This window comes from Oncorhynchus gorbuscha, linkage group LG02 (genome assembly GCF_021184085.1).
Source record: "Oncorhynchus gorbuscha isolate QuinsamMale2020 ecotype Even-year linkage group LG02, OgorEven_v1.0, whole genome shotgun sequence".
Lineage (NCBI taxonomy): Eukaryota > Metazoa > Chordata > Actinopteri > Salmoniformes > Salmonidae > Oncorhynchus > Oncorhynchus gorbuscha.
In genome coordinates this window covers 22214697-22237790 of record NC_060174.1, presented here as the reverse complement: position 1 = coordinate 22237790, position 23094 = coordinate 22214697, and the positions used below count along the sequence as shown (strand labels likewise).

Here is a 23094-nt window from a genome sequence, read left to right as displayed (position 1 = left end):
AGTTGTAAATGAGAACTTGTTCTCAACTAGCCTACCTGGTTAAATAAAAAATAAAAATAAATTAACTTTTCAAATAGAGCAAGGTGCTAGAATGAAAAGAACCCATGGCAGCCAACAAACAACTCACTGTAAGAGTTTAGCTAAGACTACTACTGCCACCATAAGACCTTGTGCTGACGCAAGGAATCAATATGTTTGATTAAAGTATAAACCCACCCCGTCCCAGTGTGTCCAGCAGGTTCTGCACCACCTCCTCCAGGCCCATCAGGTAGATGAACTCGTTGTTGGCTGCTGACGGCAGGAAGTTGCGCTCGGGCGAGGGAGGTTTGGGAGGAGGGATCTCCAGCAGTGTCTTCTCCAGCTGCTTACGCAACGCCAGCTTGGCGGCCGCCTGGCGAGCAGCCGGGGACTCGTTGGCCTGGACCGTGGACACGCCACTGCCCATCGCGGCCTGAGACGTCACAGATGAGCCCTTCTGAGAGCCCTGGGAAACAGAGACACGCTCACTAGTCAGGTTGAAATTAGATGAAGAAATAGTGCTGTTGGGAGTCCAACACTGTGGGGATGCATTTCTGAAATGTTCGTTTTGGAAGAGGACTTAATGTAAGATGCTGGCCAGTACACTGGTGACCTGGCAATAATGTAGTAATGTTTCTGACTGACCTGGGTGATAGAGTGTGTTCTGACCTGTGGTATGTTGACCAGGACGTTGGTGTTGGGGACATTGGCCACCCTGATAAGGCCCTGCTGGATGACCCTCTGACCCTGCACCTGGACGTTGGGGACCGAGGCCCTGGGGGCCAGCAGCAGGGGAGGGGGGGCCGACCCAGAGTGCTGCTGCTGCCGCAAGGACGCGATCTGCTGGGGAGACACCGCAATGGGCTGACAATGTTACACACACACGGTAGGAAATAAGGAGAGGAGAAGGGGGAAGTGGAGTCACACACAGGGACAGGGACAGAGAGAGTGTAATGTTTACTGTTAATTTCTAGTTGTTTTTAGTTGATATTGTTTTGCATCTTCTCACTGCCCAAAGCCCATTGAATTGAAAGGACATTGAGAGAAAATATGTCAATATCATATCACTGTCAAATTAATTTACTGGAATAGACTGACAAGCACACTGCGTGTAGAACCAACTAGTATTGTGCATTTAGTCTATTACTTAGAGAGAGTTCACTGCCAAGGAACGTGTTTTACAGCATGAAAGTAGCAGAAAAACATATGAAAAAATACACGGATGTCGAATTCATATTAATAAGTCACATTGCACAGGACAACAATAAAATAAGTTAAACAGTAATCACCAGAGTATAAATTACCTGTGCCCCTCTGACGAGGGGTGGCATGACAGTCTGAGAGTTCAGTTTGGACGGGACGTGCTGCCCACCCCGGACTAATGGAGGAGGGATCACTATGCCTGAGCTACGGCCTGACGACACCTGGACACAAAACGACACCAGGGTTTAAACTTTACACAACCAAATCTTATTCATCGCATACACAAACATTTAGCAGATGTAATTGCGGGTGAAGCGATATGCTTGTGCTCCTAGCTCCAACTGTGCAGAAATATCGAACAATACAATCTGAAAGAGAGCGTCTGCTAAATGACTTAAATGTAAATGTAAATGTAAAAGTAAAAGAATGGAATTAATAAATATTAGGACGCGCAATATCGGAGTCCAAAGTGTGTGCGTGTGTGTGTATACATACACTACCAGTCAAAGTTTGGACACACAAACTTATTCAAGGGTTTTTCTTTATTTTTACATTGTAGAATAAGTGACATCAAAATTATGAAATAACACATGGAATCGTGTAGTAACAAAAACATGTTTCTCAATCAAAATATGTTATATTTTAGATTATTCAAAGTAGCCACCCTTTGCACATTCTTGGCATTCTCTCAACTAGCTTCAACTGGAATGCTTTTCCAACAGTCTTGAAGGTGTTCCCACATATGCTGAGCACTTGTTGGCTGCTTTTCCTTCACTCTGCAGTCCTACTCATCCCAATTGGGTTGAGGTCAGGTGATTGTGGAGGCCAGGTCATCTGATACAGCACTCAATCACTCTCCTTCTTGGTCAAACAGCCCTTACACAGCCTGGAGGTGTTTGTCCTGTTGAAAAACAAATGATAGTCCCCCACTAAGTCCAAACCAGATGGGATGGCGTATCACTGCAGAATGCTGTTGTAGCCATGCTGGTTAAATGTGCCTTAAATTCTAAATAAATCACAGACAGGGTCACCAGCAAAGTACCCCCACTCCATCACACCACCTCCATGCTTCACGGTGGGAACCACACATGGAGATCATCCGTTCACCTACTCTGCATCTCACAAAGAAACGGTGGTTGGAACCAAAAATCTCCAATTTGGACTCATCAGACCAAAGGACAGATTTCCACCCATCTAATGTCCATCGCTTGTGTTTCTTGGCCCAATCAAGTCTCTTATTATTATTGGTGACCTTTAGTAGTGGTTTCTTTGCAGAAATCCGACCTTGAAGGCCTGATTCACGGAGTCTCCTCTGAGCAGTTGATGTTGAGATGTGTCTGTAACTTGAACTCTGAAGCATTTATTTGGGCTGCAATTTCTGAGGCTGACAACTCTAATGAACTCTGCAGAGGTAACTCTGGTTCTTCCTTTCCTGTGGCGGTCCTCAAGAGCGCCAGTTTCATCATAGCACTTGACGGTTTTCGTGACTGCACTTGGAGAAACTTTCAAAGTTCTTAATTTTCCAGATTGACTGGCCTTCATGTCTTAAAGTAATGATGGACTGTCATTTGGCTTTGCTTATTTGAGGTGTTCTTGCCATAACGTGGACTTGGTATTTTACTAAATCTTCCTTATACCACCCCTACCTTGTCACAACAGAACTAATTGGCTCAAAACGCATTGAGGAAAGAAATTGCACAAATTAACTTAACAAGACTGTAAATTCAAATGCATTCAAGGTGCCTACCTCATGAAGCTGGTTGAGAGAATGCCAAGAGTGTGCAAAGCTGTCATCAAGGCAAAGGTTGGCTACTTTGAAGAATCTCAAATATATTTTCATTTGTTTAACACTTTTTTGGTTACTACATGATTCCATGTGTTATTTCATAGTTTTGATGTCTTCACTATTATTCTACAATGTAGAACATAGTAACAATAAAGGAAAACCCTGGAATGAGTCGGTGTGCCAAACCTTTGACTGGTACTGTATATATAGATAGGATAGGATGCATAAGCATTATGGACAGTATATTGATAGAGAATGCAGTCTCTGAAGAATATGTAGGATAGTATATATATATATATGGTCCTTCTGTAGCTCAGTTGGTAGAGCATGGCGCTTGTAACGCCAGGGTAGTGGGTTCGATTCCCGGGACCACCCATACGTAGAATGTATGCACACATGACTGTAAGTCGCTTTGGATAAAAGCGTCTGCTAAATGGCATATACTACTACTATACTACTACATATATATAGAGAGAGAGAATAACATATATACATAGATTAAATGGGTAAAACAGTATGTAAACATTATTCAAGTGACCACATGATCAACCCATACTATGAGGGTTGACTCCTAACGCAAGATCCACATGTAATTCAGACTTTGGTAAATCATGATTTAATGGAAATTAGATTTGACCATGAAAGCATCTTGTGATGATACCACATGATTACTGTTGACATTTGCTGGCAAGTGGCCAGTCCCTTTCACATCATATTCAATCAATCGTTCTGTAAAGACATATCGGGTAGAGGCAAAACAGAGCCATGTCACATCAGCTGTTGTGTCCCAGCAAGATGCAAGTGATTACTTCTGACAGCATGGTTGAACAGACACACTAAATGTGCTTAGTGGTTGAATGGATACACTGATATACAATTACAAGGAGTGTGAATGTGCTGTACATCCCTCCCTTTGCTTATTAAAGCAATAAGGCATGAGGGAGTGTGGTATATGGCCAATATGCCACGCCTAAGAGCTGTTCTTATGCACAACCCTTAGCCGTGGAATATTGGCCATATACCACAAACCCCCGTGATGCCTTATTGCTATTATAAACTGGTTACCAATGTAATTAGGGCAGTAAAAATACATGTTTTGTCATACCCGTGGTATACTGTCTGATATACGATGGCTTCCAGCCAATCAGCATTCAAGCTCGAACCACACAGTTTATAGATAGATATATCCCTTCTGTAAATTCTATATTCCGACTGTAATCAGCCTATACTCCAGAGTTATGTTTAGAGAGAGAGTTTATTAGTCACATGAACAGGGTTGCAGATGTGAATGAAAATCTTAAGCTTCAAGCTCCAACAGTGCAGGTCAAAGGGAAGTGAATGAAACAGTAAAATTAATAATAACATACATATTTACAACTAACATGATAAATTACCATTGGGGTGGGGGCAGTGAAAATGTCAGTTGAGGGGAGTGGGAATATCTATAGGGGGAGAAGTGGGAGGGGGGATGGGTAGGAAGTCCAGGAGGGAGACAGGGGTAGCAGTGGTGTGACTAGTGGTGGCTATTCAGCATAATAAATGTCAATTGGGTGGAGGACATGGTAAATGTCCATTGAGGTGGATATTGTGTATGATGTCCAAGTAGACTCGTGTCTCTATTCTGTTTGTATATTGTCTATTGCTGGCAGCACCACACTAAGGCAAATTCTGGGTATATGTATAAAACATATTTTTTAAAGGTGATTCTGATAATAGCAGTAATGTAATGACTTGTATAGTAGCGGTGAGCAGTAGCTGTCTGTACCTGTAGTGGTCCTTTGCCTGATGCGATGCTGCCTCTGACCAGCGGTGGAGGAGTAGCCACAGAGCCAGAGGTTGGCTGGAGAACAGAGGGAGAGAGAGAGAGAGAGAGAGTGAGTGAGACCAGACAATTGATGGCAAGCTTTGTGCATGTGCGTCTGTGCGCGTGCATAGAGCATTTGGAAATTATTCAGACCCCTAGACCTTTTTCACTTTTTGTTACGTTACAGCCCAATTCTAAAATTGATTAAATAGTTTTTCTTCCCTCATCAATCTACACACAATACCCCATAATGACAAAGTGAAAACAGGTTTAGACATTTTTGCACATTTCTAAAATAAAACAAACTGAAATATAATATTTACATAAGTATACAGACCCTTTACTCAGTACTTTGTTGAAACACTTTTGGCAGCAATTACAGCCTCAAGTCTTCTTGGGTATGACACACAAGCTTGGCACACCTGTATTTGGGGAGTTTCTCCCATTCTTCTCTGCAGATCCTCTCAAGCATTGTCAGGATAGATGGGGAGGGTTTGCTGCACAGCTATCTTCAGGTCTCTCCAGAGATGTTTAATCGGGTTCAAGTCCGGGTTCTGGCTGGGCCACTCAAGGACATTCAGAGACTTGTCCCGAAGTCACTCCTGCGTTGTCTTGGCTGTGTGCTTAAGGTCGTTGTCCTGTTGGAAAGTGAACCTTGCCCCCAGTCTGAGGTCCTGAGCAGATTGTCATCAAGAATCTCTGTACTTTGCTCCCTTCATCTTTGTCTCAATCCTGACTAGTCACCCAGCCCCTGCCACTGAAAAACATCCCCACAGCATGATGCTGCCACCACCATGCTTAACCTGGCACCATCCCTACGGTGTTCTCCATACGTGACGCTTGGCATTCAGGCCAAAGAGTTCAATCTAAGTTTCATCAGACCAGAGTATTTTGTCTTTTGTCTTTAGGTGCCTTTTTGCAAACTCCAAGAGGGCTGTCATTTGCCTTTTACTCAGAAGTGGCTTCGGTCTGGTCACCATAAAATGCCTGATGTGTGGAGTGCTGCAGAAATTGTTGTCCTTCTGGAAGGTTCTCCCATCTCCACAAAGGAACTCTGGAGCTCTGTCAGAGTGCCCATCAGGTGCTTGGTCACCTCCCTGGCCAAGGCCCTTCTCCCCCGATTGATCTGTTTGGCCGGGCGGCCTGTTTTAGGAAGAGTATGGTGGTTCCAAACTTCTTCCATTGAAGAATGATGGAGGCCACTGTGTTCTTGCGGGCCTTCAATGCTGTAGAACATTTTTGGTACCCTTCCCCAGATCTGTGCCTCGACACAATCCTGTCTCGGAGCTCTACGGACAATTCCTTCAACCTCATGGTTTGGTTTTTGCTCTGACATGCACTGTGAACTGTGGGACCTTACATAGACAGGTGTGTGCCTTTCCAAATGATGTCCAATCAATTGAATTTACTACAGGTGGACTCCAATCAAGTTGTAAAAACATCTCAAGGATGATCAATGGAAACAGGATGCAGCTAAGCTCAACTACAAGTCTCATAGCAAAGCGTCTGAATACTAATGTAAATAAGGTATTATTTTTTTCAAATATATTTAATACATTTGCAAAAATGTCTAAAAACCAATTCTGGCTTTGTCATTATGCGGTATTGAGTGTAGATTGATGAGGGATTAATGTAATTCATTTTAGAATAAGGCTATAACGTAAGAACATTTTGAAAAAGTACAGGGGTCTGAATACTTTCTGAATGCACTGTAAGTGTGTGTACGTGTGTGTGTTTGTTTAGATGCCTTCTGTACAGTGCTCTCCTTCTGGATCTGGCTGTGTCGTAGTTTCTTCAGCAGCACCAGCTTGGCCTCCTGGAGTCTCAGCTCCTCCTTCAACTGTTTGATGATGCACTCCCTCTCATCTGGGCTGCTCTTCTACACAAGGGAAGACAGCAGGGGATCATACACACAATTACATTAGAATTGATTTGCATCCATCATGGATGAAGACACATTGGGAGTAGCACAAAAAGAAGAGTCGTTCTCTCTGTGTGTGTGTGTGTGTGTGTGTGTGTGTGTGTGTGTGTGTGTGTGTGTGTGTGTGTGTGTGTGTGTGTGTGTGTGTGTGTGTGTGTGTGTGTGTGTGTGTGTGTGTGTGTACCCTGAGCAGGTCAGTGTCTGTCTTTCTGTAGTAGTTCAGGCCGTTCACGACGGGGATGGACAGCTCGTTGTCTGACAGCACTATGACATCATTGTTTGGTGACAGGGGCTGCCTCTCTTTCTTTACATCACTGAGAGAAGAGAGAAAAACGAAAACGAAATAACTAAACTTGACTTTACTAGTAGGAAAAAAATAAGACATGGAAAGCCAAACCCACTTTCCTCACGCAAATTCATTTGTGCGTGATCATACAACACTCATTAATCATATTACAAATGATGGCCACAATGGCCAGTATGCAAACAGACAGAACCAGCATTCGTCCAGTAGAGGGCGTTAAATGATAACTTTTCAGTGATCTACGAGTGTGTGGATACTGTTGAGACACCAAAGTCGATCTGAGATTCATAGACCCATCATAGTGGAGTGGAAGCTCTGTTCACAGCCCGGTCTGAATAAGAGCCTTCCTCTTCATATCTTTTCACTGGTATGGTAGTGTCAGAAACTTGGGCCAAAAATAGTGAGTTTATGACCAAGTTGTAGGCCCAGCCTGGGAGATTACATCTGGCCTCATTGCTTCCTCCATGGCTGTAGCTAGCTGTTGTTTCCTCCAGCCTGAGGAGGACAAAGGGGAGCAGCGGTATGTAGTGTGGAGCCTGTGACAGAGAGGCCGATGGAATGCTTCCCCCCCCCCGGACACAGCAGGCGTCCCGCTCGTAACCTGTGGGTGGGGTTGGTGACTCTTGGTAGGGACAGTAGCTGTGCCTGAGGCCCGGTATGTCAGGGACCCACCCCTCCCAGCTGCTGACACCAGAGTCGCAGAGCAGAGGCCTACAGGAGACATTGGAGAGGAAAGCGAGAGGGGAGAGGGGAATGTGGCTAGGACCCAGCCTATTGTATACACTCTCACTCACTCATTTACTGACCGTGTGTCTTGGGCTACGGTGCAGAAGGTAGGGCACTCAACAAGGGCACAGTCTCCCTGGCTGGTGCAAAACATCCCAGGTCCCTACTTTGGTAACAGGGCTGACGCCTGGTTCAGTTTAGAGGGGAGGCAGAGGGAAATACAGTAGCTATGATTCACAATCACACCATCCACAGCTGGTTATTCAGGGGCCATGTAAAGCAATGGCCCACGTTGGGCAAAGAGTAAACTGATGGATAGGGAGGCCCCCCAGACACACACACAGTGACCAAACCAGGAGAAACTCTTAGCCCTGGCAATGGGCAAAGTGAGGGTTATTATCTGTGGTGACAAAGGCGATCTCCTCCACCCTGAAAGCTGATTAGTCACGCATAAACAAAAGCCACGTACCTGGTTACATAAGATCCAGAACCTCACTGCTTCTTTTTCTACTAGCTACTGCTTCTCTGAAAATCTGCAGTATTGACTTCCACTGAATTAGTAAACTCGTGGGGGAGCAAAGTATCAGGTAGAAAAAAGTGCATTCCTTCAAACCACTACTCATGAAACTGGACAGAAACGTCATCAACAGTTCTCTCTAGCTAGTCTAATAAGGTCTATCTGGCCAAAATAGTGTTTAAAATATATTTATAATTCAATGAGAGTGGAATGCAATGCTTATTCTAGCCATCGCACCCTGTTTATGAAAACAGTTGGATCAAAATGCTGGATCTCCTCTACAGTGCAAACACTACAAGTTCAATAAAAAAAACGTTGAAACTTTAGCAGTACAGGCTTAGGGTGATGCAAAGGTGACAAGGGAAAACTTCTGCAGTACATAAAAGGTCCTTCCTTGGAGACTAGCTTCCTTTCTCACTACTGCCCTCACCTCTAGTGTATATTAATCACTCTACCGAGTGAAGAGAATGCGTGACATCAGGCATTTCCCTGCCCTGGTCATGTGACACACCCACCCAACAACAGCCCCTCCTTCCCCCAACTGCTCCTTCCAATCTCCAATGTGGAAACCATGGCAACGGCCAGCTGGAACCAGTTTGTGACAGTTTGTGACCTTCATTTTGTGTAAAGTGAGGCAGAGTTCAGGTGCTGGAGAAAATAGAGGCAGTCAGCCAGAGCCTCAAACTTTTCAAAATGGGGGCAGGCCACCCTGAACCGAGGGAGTACAGACATGCACTTCCTGTGTGAGAAGCCCACTCGCTAGCTAGTGCAGACAGTAGTTCAAACACACACACAGTAGTTGTCAAGCAAATGTCCCTTTCCAGTCAAAACAAAGCAGTAGAATAATCTAATCACCTAAATAGACCCTGTACAGACTCAGACACAATCCATCATATTGTAAATATGCACCACAGGCCAGATGGGAAAAATAACAATTTAGACCAACATTCAAAAATGAAATGTAAATCCAGGGTGTGACGGTAATACTATTAACAAAAAGAGACGGTGTCTGAGGGTACCACAGTTCAGTTAGGACTGGTTCAAATTTACAGCTAGATAGAGTGTAGGCTACCACAGTGTGTGTAATCAGTTTGTTTCACCTCTTGGATGTGCTCATATCTACAGGCCTGTCCCCGGTCTGCACCTCCACTTTGATGGTAGCCTTAACCTCACCGGTCTTCAGGATGCTCATGCTGGCCACCTTGGCTGTCTGCTCAGTCCTCACCACATCTCCTCCTCCACCCACAGCCACTAGAGCTATAGGTCCATCTGCTGCAGGTAGCAGGTCACAGTTCTCCAGCTTTACCTTCTTACTGTCCAGCTCCCATCCAGGGCTGCCAGGGGCAACCACATCCCTCTCCAGGGCCCGCTTCCGGCTGCGCGTCTGACGCACCGCCTCCTCCGACATCACTGCCTGGGATAGAGAGAGGCGGGGGTTAGAGAAATGGATAAACACACAGGTCATAGTCTGTGGACAGCATAGTTTTCTTAATGACGCACTGCCTCAAAATGAGTTGAAAGTTCAACACTGGCTGATAATGAGTGTGGTCTTGCAATACAAACAATGAAAACAGCACAAATCAAACCTAAATGCCCACCAGGGCACCATATCAGTGGACTGTGGTAGCAGGCTGGGTATTAATTCCTCCAGCTGTACTGGGGGGGCTCTCTGTCTGACTGACCTATCTGCAACACAGTCTCTGAGTGCCTGTTCCCCAGATGCTGACCCAATTCCCCCCTCATTACCATAATAGAGGATGTAGAAGGGAGACCCACTCAGCTCAAACACCAGCTTCACCCACAACTATTACACCGCACAACACCATAGATAAAGCATCACTCAAACAGACATGCAAATATCTCAGACACACAAATGCAGGTTATGAATTGAAACAAGAATCAAAAGTGTGACCTCGAAAGTGTGTGCGTTCTGGACTAGAGTTGAGGTACAGGGAAACCTACTCTTATCTCCTTTCAAATGGTCTGACATTTAAATATAATTGTCTCATCTCGCCCCTTATAGAGGTTCTAAACAATCATTGGGGCAGCCACTGTATACCTGTGTACACACTAGAGGTCGACCGATTAATCGGAATGGCCGTTTAATTAGGGCCGATTTCAAGTTTTCATAACAATCGGAAATCGATATTTTTGGGCGCCGATTTGCCCTTTTTTTTTACACCTTTATTTAATCTTTATTTAACTAGGCAAGTCAGTTAAGAACACATTCTTATATTCAATGACAGCCTAGAAACGGTGGGTTACCTGCCTTGTTAAGGGACAGAACGACAGAGGGAGATCCAATCTTGCAACCTTACAGTTAACTAGTCCAACGCAATAACGACCTGCCTCTCTCTCGTTGCACTCCACGAGGAGCCTGCCTGTTACGCGAATGCAGTAAGCCAAGGTAAGTTGTTAGCTAGCATTAAACTTATCTTATAAAAAACAATCATAATCACTAGTTAACTACACGTTTGATGATATTACATAGCGTGTCCTGCGTTGCATATAATCTGACTGAGCATACAAGTATCTAAGTATCTGACTGAGCAGTGGTACACAGAAGCAGGTGCGTAAACATTCATTCAAACAGCACTTTCGTGCGTTTTGCCAGCAGCTCTTCGTTGTGCATCAAGCATTGCGCTGTTTATGACTTCAAGCCTATCAACTCCCGAGAAGAGGCTGGTGTAACCGAAGTGAAATGGCTGGCTAGTTAGCGAGCGCTACTGGCTCTGAGCCTTGGGGTGGTTGTTTCCCTTGCTCTGCATGGGTAACGCTGCTTCGATGTGGTGGCTGTTGTCGTTGTGTTGCTGGTTCAAGCCCAGGGAGGAGCGAGGAGAGGGACGGAAGCTATACTGTTACACTGGCAATACTAAAGTGACTATAAGAACATCCAATAGTCAACAGTTAATTAAATACAAATGGTATAGAGGGAAATAGTCCTATAATAACTACAACCTAAAACTTCTTACCTGGGAATATTGAAGACTCATGTTAAAAGGAACCACCAGCTTTCATATGTTCTCATGTTCTGAGCAAGGAACTGAAACGTTAGCTTTCTTACATTTTTTTAACCTTTATTTAACTAGGCAAGTCATTTAAGAACAAATTCTTATTTTCAATGACGGCCTAGGAACAGTGGGTTAACTGCCTGTTCAGGGCCAGAACGACAGATTTGTACCATGTCAGCTTGGGGATTTGAACTTGCAATCGGTTACTAGTCCAACGCTCTAACCACTAGGCTACCCTGCTGTTAGCACATATTGCACTTTTACTTTCTTCTCCAACACTTTGTTTTTGCATTATTTAAACCAAATTGAACATGTTTCATTATTTACTTGAGGCCAAATTGATTTTATTGATGTATTATATTAAGTTCAAATAAGTGTTCATTCAGTATTGTTGTAATTGTCATGATTACAAATACATTAACATTAACAAAACAAAACAAAATCGGCTGATTAATCGGTATCGACTTTTTTGGTCCTCCAATAATCGGTATCGACGTTGAAAAATCATAATCAGTCGACCTCTTGTACACACTTCTCCCATCAGATAAAGAAAGCTGCTGACTCAAGGTCTTTTTCATCCACTGTGACATCAGAGCAGAGCTCCACATGACCCTTCCCAAGATTCCATGGGAGACATGAAGCACTTCCCTGAGAACTGGTTTAAACCGGTCTGTGGTTTTAATCCCTGGAGAAACCAACTGGCAGCGGGAGAGGCCACAGCCGCCTGCAACTGGGGAGGGAGACAGCGTCGCCTGGATTCCAAAACACAAATGTCTGCCAGCGAAAAGGTCACTGAAACTTTTACACAGACAACTGAAGGACAAAAAAAAAAATCTATATCACCGAATCGATCACCATCAATAGGAATCCACGTAGCCTATAAATTCGAATGGAAACTGTGAGATTGTAACTTTATTTTGGTGTAGATCCAACCATTTAAAACACTGATTGCCAATGATCGCCCCGAAGCAATACGGACTCATTCAGAAAAACAGAATAGCACCAACTTAGTTGGGGTCTAAACTTAATGTTGGGAGTTAGAATAGTAGAATACACAAGGTGCAATTTTGAAATGTTATTGTGCATCAGCAGTCTTTCTTTTTACATCAGTCATTGACAGTCACTCATTTAGCCCATGTCAGCTAAACATGTTTAATGTTTAATCTAAACTTGGAATCATGGTCGAATTACCAACCCGGGAGGTGGGTTAATGACTCAGATATCATTAAAAAACCATTTCTCTCCACCCTATTCCAAAATGTGTAGACTTGCAGGAAATGAGTTATACATTTCTTTTATTTTTTATTATATCCACCCCATGGCAAAATGTGTAGAATTGTAGCCAACTTGCTTTAAAAATGCAAAATGTTCTCTATGGCCCATTGCAAAATGAGTAGAATTGCAGGAAATTAACTATAACACTAAAGAAACACTCCGCTGTCAAGAGGGGGACCGCTAAAATGTTTTGCACAGAAGTTATCAAACTTGAATAATAAAACATGGCATGTAGAAATGTTGAAACTGTTCGCAAAACAATGTCCATTGAGGCTAGAACACTTTACAATGCAAGAAGATACCAGTAACTTCCAGCTTTGTAGCTCAACTTTCCTTGCTATGCTAGCTGACAGTGAAAGCTAACATCAATTGACTACCCTAGTACTTTGTTTGTGATAATATGCAAACCAGAACACAAAAATATGCTGATTTTAAAGAGGAGTGCCACCAAAAACTGCATTCATTCACTTATTTGGTCTCTCTCACGTCTCTCCAAAAGAGTATCTATTGCCTATGCTCTGTTAATGTCATTACTGGTTAAAGAGACAGCAAACATTTTTATAAAAGCAGCTACTTCTATGCAAATGTTTTTTGATCACTACAAGAAAATAAGTCCCAAATGGAAGGGAAACAGATTGTTTGTCATCAGCCAAAACAAGCTCAATAACTTAATGCATGCACAGACTCCTATTGAATATGGATTCAAATCAAATCGTATTGGTCATACACACATTTAGCAGACATTATTGCAGGTGTAGCTAAATGCTTGTGTTGCTAGCTCCAACAGTGCTGTACTGTGGATAGGCCTAGGCTACAGTAAATCTTGATTTACCCAGTTTATCTATAGAGATTTCCCAAACAAATAAATGATTGCCATTATGTTGTTTTTAACCAATCAAATTGATTGCATAATTGATTCATTCATGCATGCATACATGGCAGTCTCTGAAAAATGTTACCATAACAAAATTATGATGTAATGATATTGAACTCAAAAAGATGCCCAACGACTGAACAGAGCAGTGGCCGAGTTTCTCTATCTGGATCAAGTGCCATTCTGTGACTTTAGCTAATAGGCCTTTTTTTGCAGTGATATTGTTTCGGTACCGTTTTTGTATCAAGTATTGTGATGGTATCGATTATTAAATACTAAACCTGGTATCGAAGTCAAAATTCTGGTATCGTGACAACACTACATTTAAATTTAAGTCATTTAGCAGACGCTCTTAGCACAACACTACTTAGGGCCCCCAAAAGGCTGGCTCTGACTGCATGTGTAGCAGTGTTTCCATTAGCCGGTAATAACCAGCTTTTGCCAACCACAAAAAAAAAAAAAAAAAAAAGCTGGGAGAAAAAAATATCCCATTGTAAAATGCTTTTTTTTGCCTATTCATTGATGAAAATAGTCCATGTAAATACATTTGACCGGTCATGCTTATCGGTGTATGAGTTAATTTGCATCATTTAGTGGAATTAAATTGGTGCGTGTGTATTTTCATTAGTCGTTATTATTCTTATTTATCACCCGTGCACAGCATACAGATACAGACCCTAGCTTAAGCGAAAAATCTGTCAGACAACGTGAAAGCTGCTGCTACAGCGTCTGTTGCTGCTGGAGTGAAACATGCTTTTAAATCAATTCGTACTTGTCACATTCGGCAAAAACAACAGGTGCACCATTAAATGGTTACTCACGAGCCCTTTCCAACAACAGAGTTAAAAAGCAAGAAAAAATACATATCAAATTTGCACACAAAAAAAATAAATCAATAGTAACACAAAATAATGAGGCTATTTACAAGGACTACCGGTACTGAGTCAATGTGCAAGGGTATGAGGTAGTTGAGGTAATATGTTTTATAAGCCCAATCATTGCCCAACAATTCTAAATATAATCTGATATTAAAAACAGTTTTGATAGCCATCCTTAAAAAATAACTACTATCTTTATTTCTCAACTGGCAACTGAAGTGCACTTCCCATTCCAGTGCATATAACGGTAGGCAGGCTTCAGCGCGTCACACCACTTTGTAATGAGCTGGAGGCAGTACGCATTTTGAAAACATATTTCAATTGTTTGAAATCTGAACGTTTTACTACATATCTTGAGGTATCTTTACCTCGCTTCAAAGTAGCCTAGCCAAAATACGACCAACCGTGAAAGCAATTTTATAAAGACTACCATATGCCATTGAAACCAGCAGCCTATTTCCCTCAATTTCTATAATTGTCCAGTAGCCAAAAGGCACAATCCTTATCATATTAGCAACCCATGCTAGGTTGTTGAATCTTTAGATGTCCACGGATATTTTCATCTCTCCCATGTGCGGTGCGAGTCTGACAAGTGTTTTTCCACTAACAGCATTATGGAACGAACATTCACGCACGTAGCCTTCTGCCTTGTGCGAATTGCTGCGCTTATAATGTGGAGAAATAATAGTTAAATCAACATTAAGCTAAAACGTTCTGATCTGTTTCATCAGCCTCGTTTCAAAAAATATATTTAAAAAAAAATTGATGTAGCGTAGGCCTACCGGTTGTATGAATTTGGGATCTATCATTCCACAACTGTCCCAGAGTCTGTTTGGAATAGGCTGTTCCTTTCTCGCACAGAACGACAAGCTCACCAATAGAATTGGTACACTTTTCTTCTATAGGGATATTAGATTGACAGAGTAGGGGTTTTGCGGTTCATTACTTGTCTTGTTGGCTGAGGAAAAGTCAAATGTGGACATTTATCCCTACATCTTCAAACGCAAAACGGAACTCTGTAAGGACGCACCTCGTTGCATATTCTAAATGTGATTTCTGTCATTCTGAACACCGTGGATGGACGCCCTACACACACCCAATGCATATGGGTCCAGTAAATTTCTCAAATGTCCAGTAAATTAAAATGCTGCCGGTCAAATGTCCCGTGCCACGGAAAAGCTGATATGTGGGTACGCAGACCTAAGCCACTGCAGCCCCTCATGTTGCCCATCCCTGCTGTAGAATAAAACATTCACCAGTGCTCTGAACCTTGTTTACTCTTTCACATCTGGAGACCAGAATTTTGGCCATGTTCAATTAGTCAGAAACTGTGCCCTATGAAAGTGCTGGCACATTAGAATCAGGGCTTTACATGCTTGAAAATATCACTGGTATGGCTCACATCAAAACAGATAGCACCCTGATAAGAGCGTCTGCTAAATGATTTAAATGTAAATGTAAATGTGTACCTTGAAGAGTGTACAAGGCCGGCCTAAACACTCAGGCTACTTTCTGCAACAGGGCAATTATCATGTCATCTTGACACTAGCACAGAAAAAACACATTCACCAGTCAAGTGCTCCATGTCAAAGTTAAGGATATACATGTCTCAAGTCATTTGCTTTGATGACTGTTAGCTAAATCTATGAATACTTTATTCAGAAGGTCCACACATTCAGCTAGGGCTTGTCAAGTGTGTGCAGTTCACTTTGTCACAAGTGAGTGTGTCAAAAACCACTTGATTGCCAGTTTATCAGAACTGTAAATGAGTTGAGTGGTTCAGTCTGAAATCCTCCAACGCTGGTTGGGACTGGGGTTCAATTCCCACTTGACTTGTTTGAGGCACACATGAGAACAAAAGAAGATACACATATTTTAGAGGTCAGACAGGTGCTTGGACTTTTGAGTAATTGATAGCCGCACATACATGCACACCAGGAACTCAAACTCCAAAATTCTCTAACATGACAAGAACAACTTTGCCAGGCTGATGAAAATGTCCAACTCAGCATTTTTCTCCCACTCAGTGACTAGATTGCCACAGATGTACTGGTCCTGGTCATAAACCACACAGCACACAGCTCTTCACGATCCGGATGCTTAAGAAATCCCGCTACGACCTCCCACGAGCAATCAAACAGGCAAAGCGTCAATACAGAACTAAGATCAAATCCTGCTACGCCGGCGCTGACGGATGTGGCAGGACTTGCAAACTCTCACGGATTACAAAGGTAAACCCAGCCGTGAGCTGCCCAGCAATGTGAGCATACCAGACAAGCTAAATGCCTTTATGCTAGTGTCGAGGGAAACAACAACCATGCATGAGCGCACCAGCTGTTCTGTACGACTGTGTGCTCTCACACTCCGTAGCCGATGTAAGACCTTTAAACAGGTTATCATTCGCAAGCCGGCGGGGCCAGACGGAATACCAGGATGCGCTAACAAGTTTACAAGTGTCTACACTGACATTTCCAACCTATCCCTGACCCAGTCTGTAATACAAACTTGTTTCAAGCAGCCCATAGTCCCCGTGCCAAAGAACACCTAGGTAACCTGTCTAGATGACTATTGCCAAAAGCACTCACATCTATAGCCATGAAATGCATTGAATGACTAGTCATGGCTCACATCAAAACCATCATCTCAAGACACCCTGAGCTCACTCCAATTCGCATAAAGGCCCAACAGATCCACAGATGACGGAATCTCGATTGCATTCCACAAAGCCCTTTCCCACCTGGAAAAATGTACACATCTAAGAACGTGGTTCACTGACTACAGAAAGGCATTAAACACCATAGTCCCTGCCAAGCTCGTCATCCGGCTCAGGACCCTGGGACTGAACACCTCCCTCTGCAACTGGGAGGTGGTGCATTCACCTTATGACATCCAGTGGAACAGTCACTTTACAATAGTGGGGGGTGAGAGGGATTACTTATCCTATCCTAGGTATTCCTTAAAGAGGTGGGGTTTCCGGAGACACCTGAAACCCCACCTCTTTAAGGAATACCTAGGATAGGATAAGTAATCCCTCTCACCCCCTTTAAGATTTAGATGCACTATTGTAAAGTGACTGTTCCACTGGATGTCATAAGGTGAATGCACCAATTTGTAAGTCGCTCTGGATAAGAGCGTCTGCTAAATGACTTAAATGTAAATGTATGTAAAATGGATCCTGGATTTCCTGACTGGTCGCCCCCAGGGGCATGGGTAGGCAACAACAAATCTGCCACGCTAAGCATCAAAAAGGGGTACACTCAAGGGTTTGTTAAGTTTGTTAAAGACACAACGGTGGTAGGCCTGATCAACAACGACAATGAGGCAGCCTATCGGGATGTCAGGAAGTGAAGAGTCTTGGTGGTTCCAAACTTCTTCCATTTAAGAATGGAGGCCACTCTGTTCTTGGGGACCTTCGATTCTCATCTGTGCCTTCACACAATTCTGTCTTGGAGCTCTACAGACAATTCCTTTGACCTCATTGATTTTTGCTCTGACATGCACTGTCTACTGTGAGACCTTATATAGACAGGTGTGTGCCTTTCCAAACCATGTCCAATCAATTTAATTTACTGCAGGTGGACTCCAAATCAAGTTGTAGAAACATCAAGAATAATCAATGGAAACAGGATGCACCAGAGCCCCCTGCAAAGGATCTGAATACTTATGTAAATGTGATTTCATTTTTAATTTATGTTTTTATAAATTTGCAAACATTTTGAAAAATCTGATTTACTTTGTCATTATGGGTTAGTGTGTGTGGATTAGAGGGGAGGGAAACATACTTTACGAATGCACTGTATATGTAATGTATATCCTCGTAACCCTACACAACAACTCCCTGTATATAGCCATGCAATTTTTAATCGTTATTGTTATTCACTGTGTTTATTCCTCATGTCACTATTTCTATTTTATCTTCAACTATGCATTGTTGGAAAAGGACCCTTAAGTAAGCATTCCACTGTTCGTCTACACCGGTTGTTTACGAAGTATGTGACAAATCAAATTTGAGCTCACACATTAACACACAGTGACCCTGGATGGGACTGGTGGTCACTGAATGCGCTTCCTGAACGCAACCAGGGACATCAGGGCCTAAAATGTCCGCAGGACCTGAGGGGCACGATACAGTGTAGTATGAAGCAAGGTAAGACTTGCCTCATTATTTGAAGTGAAGCAAAACGTTCAGGTTTCAAACAATTGTACTGCCTTGAGCTCACATTGCAAGCACGTATGAACTGCTCTTGGTGTCGGTCTACATGATAATCATAGGAGCCAGAATGGCCGCCTCAATGTCCTCCCTGCTGATGACATCCAGTGGAGTCATCTCTAAGGGAGCTATTCTTGTTTGTAGCTCAGGCGTGCATCACGGTCTGTCTCCATGGCACATGGCTAGAGCCGTCTCATAGGAGATGGATGGCATCATGAAGATGCAACATCCAGGGTGCTGTAGGCCCTGCTTCTAAGCAACAAAGGGAGGAGACCAAATAGAACATCAGCGTGTGTGCGTTCAAGATGGAGACGCACAATATGTGTCCGTCCTCAACTGTTACTTCACACTCAGACTACCTACCACCCCATTGAAGCTCACTTGCTTTTCGCCAAGCAATGTCTATCTGTGAGAAAATCAGGAGATTTTTTCATTAGACAACCCCTGGGATGACAGGAAAATAAATCAGATAGCAGAGAAAAAGCAGTAGAGTACAGCTAAAACACATGTACTAAAAGGAAAGTAAAAGAGTCTATACATTCACTGCCATTCAAAGCGACACGAGAGTGAATGACTGGGAAATAACATTGCATCAGTCTTTCAGCCTGTCATCTGCACTGATATGGGGCTGAGAGAGCGTTTTGGAAGCAGTTGATTGCCATAGTGGAATGATGAAAGAGAGCTTAGAGCCCATACAAGGACAGATTGATAATTACATTTATTTGTGCTTTTCATTATAGCACTCGGGTGTCAATCAACAGAGTGTTACTGTGTAGGCATTGCTTTCAGTCAGTGACCTCTATTCAAGAACATTAAAAGCATTTCATCATGAAAATATGAGTTCAGGATTTCTTTCAAAACTTGGCCAGGACAGACTAAAAAAAAATATGTTTACTATGAAATTGAGGGGAGATCATTATCTTGCTATAGGCAGAGGACCAACTATGGATCTATACAGAACAAAAATATAAATGCAACATGTAAAGTGTTGGTCCCATGAGCTGAAATAAAACAGAAATTTCATACACACAAAAAGCATATTTCTCTCATTTTGTGCACACATTTATTTACATCCCTGTTAGTGAACATTTCTCCTTTACCAAGATAATCCATCTACCTGACAAGTGTGGCATATCAAGAAGCTGATTAAACAGCATGATTATTACACAGATGCACCTTGTGCTGGGGACAATGAAAGTCCACTCAAATGTGCAGTTTTGTCACACAAAAGGTAGCGTGAAATTGGCATGTTAACTTCAGGAATGTCCACCAGAGCTCTTGCCAGATAATTGAATGTTAATTTCTCTACCATAAGGCCACTCCAATATGATAGAGAATTTGGCAGTACGTTCAACCAGGCCTCACAACCGCAGACCATGCGTAACCACGCCAGCCCAGGACCTCCACATAAGGCTTCTTCACTTGCGGGATAGTCTGAGACCAGCCACCCAGACAGCTGATGAAACTGAGGAGTATTTCTGTCTGTAATAAAGCCCTTTTGTGGGAGAACTCATTCTGATTGGCTGGGCCTGGCTCCCAAGTGAGTGGGCCTATGCCCTCCCAGGCCCACCCATGGTTGCACCCCTGCCCAGTCATGTGAAATCTATAGATTAGGGCCAAATGTATTTATTTCATGTATTTATTTAATTTCATTTTTATTACTGGAACTCAGTAAAATCGTTGCGTTTATATTTTTGTTCAGTACAGAATCAATGAGTGGCATTAGGCAATATCTGACAACTCCAGTGTCAGTCAGGAACATAGTGGAATTTGGGAGACTTACAATTTAATCAACACCTGTAAGGGTAAAGTTAAATAAAGGAATTGACAGATCTGACTAAATTATGAATTTCAGGCAAGCTAAACACCATCACATCTCAATCCTCCATTCAAGTTTGTACACCACATTTGGGAGTGGGGTGAGAACCAATGTCACTGTGTTGATACTCAGCACATAGCACGTTATAAAGTGCTACCTGTTTGCGAAGGTGATGGTAATTTAAGAGACAGAAAATGGATGCTTTAATTAGTCTTGATAAAAACAGGCAGCGTTAATCTACACATTCTAAATGCAAACAATCAGCTCAGGTGTCATAATGACAATGGTTAAGGGCACTAATTTATTGCACCATTGCATATATACCCATGCATTTGCATAGTGATACCAGAAAACGTACATAACGTTAGAGCTCTCAGCATCAAATTAACTGCACTATCAGTACAATGCCCATCCCTACAAGATTCATTACCATCCATTGATAATGGAGTTGCATGCAAAATTTCCAAAGAGATAGCGAGTGGAGGGAGATTACTGGTTTGTGTTCCCTAGAGATTATGGCGAGGACACTAAGGTCTCTAGTAGAAAACAAGGCCTGGGGCAGATCTTGCCAGAGAGAGACAGCCAGAGGAGCAACAGGCCACCCAGCAGTCTGATCACGTGTCCATTCAGATTAATATTAAACACACCAACATTGATGTTGCTTTTTATTGCATCGTCCAATTTCCAGCCTGATCGCTATCAGAATGAAGCTGCACACACACCAGACATTTTTCGCTTTCATGCTTTGATTGCAGACCTGTACTGTTGACTTCTTACCAATTTACCATTAGAATTTAAGTGAATTATTCCATGTTCAGCGATTCCTGCTAGAAACAATGGCCATAGTACACTAGGCAAGATGGAGAGCATAGAGAACATATTACCTGGTTTGACTCTCCAATGAGCTCATTCTAATTTCATGGGCAGTCCTTTAGGGAGACAGAATATTACGATTGATCCATTTCCTCAGGTAGCTAGCATCTACTATCTGATATGTTGGATGTAATGATCTTCCCTAGGGACTGGACATGGCAATTAAAGCGCACAGATGCTTTTGAATACAGGCTCTATTGGATCCAGTGAGGGGGGGAACTACAGTATAATATTGCCCAATAAAATGGGCTGCACACAAAGCCATGAATCTCCTCATGCAATTAGTTTCTCTTCCCTGTGATACGTTGACTCAAAATATATATCGTTCTAGATTTTATTAACGCACAATTCATTTCCGTTTGATTATTCATTTGAGGTCACATTTAGGTTGAGAAGGACATGTCTAAATTACTGAATGAATTTTGAAAGAAACTGGAGGGAAAGTCAACCCACTGAACCCAGTGCTGTTTTTGGAATATCTGAAACATTGCTTAATCTGGCTTCACCAAACTGAGTACATGGGTACTAAACGGAGAGAGGGAGCAAGCTGACTAGGTGGTGGGGGAGGGGTGACTGGCCTGGCCATAGATCGACTGTACACTGACAAACACTCTTGCTCTTCTGCGTCCTCACTCTCCCTCGTTCTCTCGCTCTCTCTCCTATTGGTTGTGGCAGAGAAGGTTCCCCTACTCGTTCGGTACTGAACACCAAGGGTTAAGTACTGCCATTTTAACACCACTGACAGATCAGGCCATTAGGGTGTTACCTAACAAAATGGAAGCCTTTAACCCTGCATCTGCCAGTTAGGCTCCACCTGGATTCCACTTAGCAACATGACGACGAACGGCATGGGCAAAGCCCAGGAAGTGCAGCCAGACCACTACACGTGACCACAAAGGAATGTGCACATGCACACACTGACACACACGGAACAGACGATCACTCACAAACACCAAGAACACTGCCGCCCCCCCCCCTTCTCACACACACACACACACACACACACACACACACACACACACACACACACACACACACACACACACACACACACACAGTCTCGGAGAAGGACAGAACTAGTTGACAGTGTTTACAATCACGATTCAGGCCGATCGAGGCGCGGCATGCACTACTTTGGGACATTAAGAGCAGATGAACTCATATCATTAAGAAAATGAAAAACCAGAAGCTGTACATCTGATCTTCATGATGAACCAGCCAGCGGATAAACTCACCAGCTACACTAGACTTGTTTTGCCTTGAAGTCATGATTTTTAATGCCATTATCTCCATTGAAGTTCAGCTTACCCTGCTTATGGTCAACTACAGGACCCTGATTCTCCATAACATCAAGTGGAGGGTTACAATAGGTTAATGGTCAGTGCTGACTCCGAGCAAACAATGACTAGGCCTAGCTTAACTCAAAAGAACTTGGCTGTCTAACCAGGGCTCTAAAGTGTGAGAAAAATTTGCTGTGACCACAAGTTTTATTTTGAGAGCACTTTGTGACTAGGAACAAAATCTTCCAGATAATAATTGTTTTGTGCTGTACCGTTGTGGCCCTAGAGAAAGAAATTTAGTGCACATTCAATAGGGTCATGGTTGCACCATTACTACAGCAAAAGCGGTTTGCTTCAAGCCCAACCAAGTCAAAATATCTGATCCATATTACAGCCGCAACATTTTAATCTTCCTATAACGGATTGTGGTCCGTTCTAACACTACTCGCACATCGTTAACCATTGGTTTACACTTTGTTCAGTCATATTACCTCATTGGCTAGCTAACCACCTAGTAACGGAAAAAGAAAGTGATAACGTCTTCAGCAGATCAATGACCATAGCAATGCGTGAATGACAGATCTCTTGCATGTTG

The 23094-nt window shown here is 42.9% G+C and overlaps 1 protein-coding gene across 6 annotated transcripts in view; it reads right to left on the bottom strand.

Annotated features, from left to right (window-relative positions):
- LOC123999229 (transcriptional repressor p66-alpha-like) overlaps positions 1-23094 on the bottom strand; it is a 42168-nt gene that overhangs the window by 6232 nt on the left and 12842 nt on the right. For 2 of the 6 annotated variants that reach the window (XM_046304782.1, XM_046304824.1), the window contains exons 2-8: positions 9380-9693; positions 6917-7046; positions 6559-6690; positions 4773-4847; positions 1323-1442; positions 688-882; positions 217-484 (exon numbers count right to left, since the gene is read on the bottom strand). In XM_046304782.1, the coding sequence (XP_046160738.1) occupies positions 217-484; positions 688-882; positions 1323-1442; positions 4773-4847; positions 6559-6690; positions 6917-7046; positions 9380-9687 (1228 nt within the window). In that variant the 5' untranslated portion in view covers positions 9688-9693. Of the gene's footprint in view, positions 1-216; positions 485-687; positions 883-1307; positions 1443-4772; positions 4848-6558; positions 6691-6916; positions 7047-9379; positions 9694-23094 lie in introns of all 6 variants that reach the window. The other 4 variants (XM_046304788.1, XM_046304806.1, XM_046304816.1 and 1 more) reach the window with 4 other exon arrangements.